This window comes from Misgurnus anguillicaudatus, chromosome 20 (assembly GCF_027580225.2).
Source record: "Misgurnus anguillicaudatus chromosome 20, ASM2758022v2, whole genome shotgun sequence".
In the NCBI taxonomy this organism is placed as follows: Eukaryota; Metazoa; Chordata; class Actinopteri; order Cypriniformes; family Cobitidae; genus Misgurnus; species Misgurnus anguillicaudatus.
In genome coordinates this window covers 16291363-16297362 of record NC_073356.2, presented here as the reverse complement: position 1 = coordinate 16297362, position 6000 = coordinate 16291363, and the positions used below count along the sequence as shown (strand labels likewise).

The window sequence follows — 6000 nt, the reverse complement described above, 5'->3', positions numbered from 1 at the left end:
TTAATTGGGGTCATAATATTCTAACAAAAGCAGGGGTAGCAGGGTTTCTGGGTTAATTTCAGGGATAACCCCGCTTCTAAATTAAAGTGTGAAACGATACTTATAAGGTTAAAAGCAGGGTTTAAGCGCAGTGTAAAAAGCCCTATAATATTTGCTGTTCTGGTTTGAATTTTAAAATGAAAATCAATAATCACAATTAAGTTAATTTAATTAATTAATTAGATAATCTAGCGTGACAATTTACCCATCGATGGGGCAAATTGTTACAAGTGAACATTTTTCTCTATTCAACAGTATACGACTTCGTAATGAGATAAGATATGAAAATGTAATAAATACAACATATGTGCCCAAAACTTGCTTTGTTTATTTGGTATGAGATTTATACCATTGTGATGTATGATGTGCAGTAAATGTTAGCCAGTGTGAAAACTTACCCCGCTCTCCCCTATTTTTAAGTAAAATTAACACTTTTGTTTCAAATACCTACAACATTTTGCTGCATTTTTTTACAGTGTCAGTTTAAGTTGTGACGTCATCAAGCTTTTGCGCCCAGACAGCTGATAAGACCCAAACTTCACTGCTAATCTTACATTTTAAATAAAGTACTGTACTAGACAATGAATGGGATTTATACACAGTGAAAAAACGAATGCCGAAATTAGTAAATGAATTTTATTCTTTCAAAACAAGAAACAATTAAAAATTCATATTTTGTGGCAATTTTCCCATCTTCACGAACTGCGTGACTCAGCAGATTCAACAACCAGTGTCCATCGCGTTGAACAACACAAGCGAGATCATTGTCGTCTAGTCCACAGTTCAGAGTCTACGTACAGCACCATCCAATGGGATCCGTTTTTATACCATTTTCTTTATAACAATAATAAAATAAAATATACTTGCAATTTTTTCCAAGTAAACCTTGAATAAATATAAATTTTCTTCTTTGCTTATTCCCATGTTTTTTTCTTTTGTCTGTTTGATTTTCTTTTTTCCTTTTCAAAACGTCAAGAAAACATGAGTGCCAAGAGGTGGAATGTTGCATCGAATGTCTGAACCGTCAGCCGCGAAACCTCGACCTGAATCCGTGGATGACGTCAGATCGGGGCATGGCCGAGCCTCTGGTCCACATGCACTGTACACAAAAATCCCAGATGTCTCTATCAAAACATGCTGTATTACTCAGACAGTGTGCTCGATCCATGTTGCAGACCCTTTCGACATGCTTGCTTTAAAATGAACGAGCCATTCAGCTAGTGTAACAGACCCATCTCTGTCTCCACACGTACACAATCATGGCTGCTTTCGAAGGTGGAAATGTACAATTTTCATATAATGTTACATTTAAGGCTCGGGCCCTTTACATCGCAATGAATATTGTACATTTATTGAGTTTCCTCGACCATCTCTTGTTTTCTCGATTGCTTTTTTCATAATATGACATAGCAAAGTCTCCCCAGGCCACACCTGTATCTGAGATCTGTAAAAATACAGAAGAATAGTCTAAAGGATGACAATCACTTCTTATCATGTTGCATTCAGTCTGTTCGAAAACCATGCACTAGAGAACTTCATATTAAAAATAATACAAATGTTGAAAATGGCTGATCTGTTCATCCTTAAATATTTTTCTTTTATATTATTCTTTTTTTGCAAGTTGCAGCCTTGAGGAAAATAACATTGTTTTGTTTTTTTTTTGTTTTAAAACAAATTGCATCCATGCAAAAAAAGAAACGAAAAAAAAAAATTCATGGAATTTCATACAGTACATCAACAAAGAACATCATACCAGAGCACGAAAAGGTCCATACATTTCTTTTATAATTCTGTCGTCCTGAATCAAACGCGAAATCTGGCATATCCATTTTTCTCATCACCAAACTGCAAAGATCACACGGAGATCTGGCTTGTCTGAGTATTCAGAATATGCATTCTCAGGTGGACATCATCTTTCCTTAGCCAAGAGCTTATTTTTGGGGCTTGGCTCACTGTAATGGCTACAATGCAACAAGTTTTAGGTAAGAAACACTGACATCTCTTGGAATGAAAGAGCCAAAGTAGAAAGGTGTCGTTCTTCTTTTCCAGCTCTCCTAATGTTCTCCTCCATCCGTCGTGTAAAGAGTCAGAACTCGGCCGTGTACCGCTGGCTGCATCTCTTTAGCAGAACGGAGACGTCTTGTGGCTTTATTTCCCTGCGTGTGACAGCAGCATACTGTTTTCTTTTCTTCTTTTTTTTTGGCAGAAGTACGCAGGCCGTTTTCGCAGCCTCTCGTGGTACGGGCTCAGAGGACACAACATCAAGCATGCAGTGTAACCAGGACGTGACCCGTCGAGACGCTTTTCTCTCTGTCTGTAGCTGGAGCTACTCACGCCGCTCTCCACAGCTCAGCTGCTCGTGCCGCTATGACCGAACGCCGGAGCTCTCCAGGCCTGATTCTGGAGGTCTACTAGTTAAAGGTGCCAAGGTTGGATCCACCAAGGAGGTGGGAGGAAAGAGCTTGTACCAGCCAATCACCATGTTGGTTAGCTCTAAATCGTCCAATAAGATCTGGGCTGCTCCCATGAATGATTTGTGGTCCATGCGCCCGTAGTCCCCCCAAACAATAATCTGTAAAGTAAGGATCACTTGGTTAGAGGTTATTTTTTGGGGCACCCCAAAATATTTTTACATGGAGAAAATCGAATGGAATAGTAAAATTAGACCATTAACTCTTTCTCCACCATTGAGAGAAAATGAAGAGAAAACGCTTCCTTGACTAGTTTTTACAGCAATTTAAATTTCCGCTATTATCCACTACTTATCCAACTTATAAAACACTTAAGCATCCACTGATTCAAAAACAGTAAAAACCATGTGTATGTTTTGATCATTGTTCTGACTCTGATAGCTAACAAAATTCCTTTACAAAAATGCAATTATCTCAGCTTTTTGCTCAAAATTTTGTATTTTTGAAGAAACTGACCAATTTTTAAGAGGTGATAAAAAGAGACAAATGAACATAGGATTTTTTTATTTGTTTGTTTGAAAGCAGAGGGTCTGTTCATTCATTTTAAATATTGTATATTTATATATTTATAAAATACATTTTTTGGAAGGCATTACACTTTTGTGAAAATTAGGGCTGTCACAATAATTAAATAAGCGTCTCATCGCAATGATTTCAGATCACCGCAGTGATTGCACATCTCTCTAAAAAACACAAGGGGGAGCTGCAGTGCCTGTATAAATGAGACAGCATCAGATTACTTTTAACTCTTTCCCCGCCAATGACGAGATTTTCCGTCTTTCCGCAATACCGCTATTATCCACCAGGTGGCGCCCTTCCGCAACTTTTTAAAACCGGAAGTATTGCCCTATGACAAGCTGCTGCATGTCCGTGTCTGTTTTAAAGATCGCTCTGAATGGGATCTCTATGAAAAGTCCGTCACAAAAATGGAAATATCTCTTCTTTTTTCTCAAAATGTGGTGTTTTTTCAGAAATATACCCATATTCAAAACCTGATTAAAAAAGAACAACTAAAGGTAGGATGAAACAATTTTTTGTGTGTGAAAGCAGAGGGTCTGTTCTTTCATTTGGTATATTGTATGTTTATCAGTGGGGAACCTTCAGGGCCTTCTACGCCTTCAGAGAAGGCCTAAAAAATTTATAAAAATATTTTTTATTATAATAATACAAATAAATAATATTCAATAAAAATATGTTGTTACATTTTTTTATTTCTATTTAATTCAATTTAATACAATACATGTAATATATTTTCTCTCATCTATGTTCTAACGTTAAGCTTACTGTCAGGTTCATGTCATGAAAACATCTAATCCAATCAGAATCGTCTGTCTCTATTAAGGCCCGGTTATCTGGCTCATCCATTGGTTAGGACTTCATGAATCCCAGGGAAGGCCAAGCTATGTGTTTTGGTGTGAAGAGTGACGGGCAAATCGACCAATCACGTTTTGATTTCCAGTGGGCGGGCAAAAAACAAAACATTGTAAGCCTTCATGAAGTCCTATCATGCAACAAACTGGATGCGAGCTGCCATAAAACACGAAAAGACGAAGATCATAGACCGTTAATATTAATACAGCCTAATGGCCCGAATCTCTGCGGTGAGAGTGGTTGAGGTAAATGGCGGAAAACGTGATTGACGTTGTGGCTTGCTTGATAGGGCTGAGGTAAAAACGAAATAACTTAAGCGCGTACTCGTGAAGAGCACAGCTGGGAGAAGCGCGTGCAGAGGAGCCTGCATATGACGCGAACACGAGAAAAATAATGGGTTCAATTATACTTTTACTTCCTGACAGTTTCACTTGTTACGCGAGGATAGTAATGACTGACAGACGACGCCGAATTACATACAATATCATTTCCTAACTAAATCTGAGAGAATGCGAAAACATTCAAATATTTTTTACCTCGCTATACCCGACAACAGTTATAAGCCACAAGGAGGTGCACTGAGAACGCAGGGTGCTATATTTCCCCTTATGAAAAAGATTAACAAGGTATCCTACAGCTAAATATATATTTCCAAAAAATAAAAAACAAATTAAAGAACTTAATTTAAGCTTGTTAAATGCAAATTTACAGAGCCCCTGTCATTACAGAGCAGCAGAATCTGTATTATTTGTGTTTATCAGTTAGATTAAAGTAATTTTAAACTTTAAAACTGCATTTAAAGGCAGACATGCCCATTCTGTAATATAACTTTGCGTGCTCAGATATTTTACACGTTCACTGTATGATTTAACGAAGTACGAATAGCCTAGTATTATGGATGGAGAGGCATTTGCACTTCATTGCATATTTTGAAGGCCCAGCTGAAGTACCCACGGTTCGCCACTGATGTTTATATATTTGAAGAAGAACATTTTCTGGAAGGCATTAAACTTTTGTAAAAATCATGAAAAACGCTGGCGCTGGCTGGCAACTTTTTTAAAAAACGCTGGCGGTGAAAGAGTTAAATGTGTGTTATGTGTATTAATATTTACTGCCAGGTAAACACTGCAAAATATTTAATTTAAATAATCACAACAATATGTGAAAATTATTTCATAAACAAAGAAAAAAATGTATGAGAATTAAATCTCAAAGCAATAAAATAGAAAAATTAATTGTCATAATCATCAAAGCCCTAAAACAGGCAATTCATCGGCACAATTTATTAGACAATTAATCCGTCAGCCAAATTTCATAATTGTGACAGTAAAAATCATAAACTTCATTAAAAAACTTTTTTTTTTTTACAAACGCTGGTGGGGAAAGGGTTAAGAATAAAATAAATCTTAGAAGGACTCCAGTATTGTTCCAAAACATAGTACATACAAAACAGTTTTTTACAGATGCTGGATAGTGTTCTACCTCTATGAATGGATGCTAATACAATGTAATGAATAAATGTGACAAAGGAGTCTTTCTATGTCAAAACAATATAGTGACATGTTAGTATATTTGAGTGGTGGTGCACTGGCTTACTACATACCTAAAAGTATGCATTTGATTACTATACACTTGATTTTCTATTTAATAAGGATGTTGTCCTGGTGTTACCTGTAAAACCTTTCCCTCGGGATTCTCCTCAAACTGAAGCTGCTGTTGGTAGAGAGGATCCAGTGTTTTTCTTGCTGTCCGGGTTTTCTTTTTGTTGATACATTTCCCATTGTCTAACAGGTACACTTTTACATAGGGTGCTGTAAATAGAAAGATTTAATTACAACCATACAGAATGAATAATTTTTTTAAGTTAAAGACTTCTGAAGGTGCTTCTCCACGGATGACAAGCAAACGCAACAACCACGATTTTACGTTAAATTGATGAAGCTATGCCCTTCTTGTTACACATCATGCATGTATAATAAAGGCCAAATAAATTGTCAAAAATTAAAGAGATTTTTTCGTATTTTTTTTTATTCACAATGTAATACTAGGCTATTCATATTTTGTTACAGTGAATGTGTGAAAAGTCTTTAGCACTCAAAGTGAAATTGAGATGACAGAA

The 6000-nt window shown here is 36.5% G+C and overlaps 1 protein-coding gene across 30 annotated transcripts in view; it reads right to left on the bottom strand.

Moving 5' to 3' along the window:
• Positions 1 to 661: 661 nt before the first annotated feature.
• rims2b (regulating synaptic membrane exocytosis 2b) overlaps positions 662 to 6000 on the bottom strand; it is a 132741-nt gene continuing 127402 nt past the window's right edge. For 29 of the 30 annotated variants that reach the window (XM_073858182.1, XM_073858185.1, XM_073858183.1 and 26 more), the window contains 2 exons: positions 5553 to 5692; positions 662 to 2611 (listed from right to left, as the gene is read on the bottom strand). In XM_073858182.1, the coding sequence (XP_073714283.1) occupies positions 2405 to 2611; positions 5553 to 5692 (347 nt within the window). In that variant the 3' untranslated portion in view covers positions 662 to 2404. The remainder of the gene's footprint in view (positions 2612 to 5552; positions 5693 to 6000) is intronic. The other variant, XR_012359702.1, reaches the window with a different exon arrangement.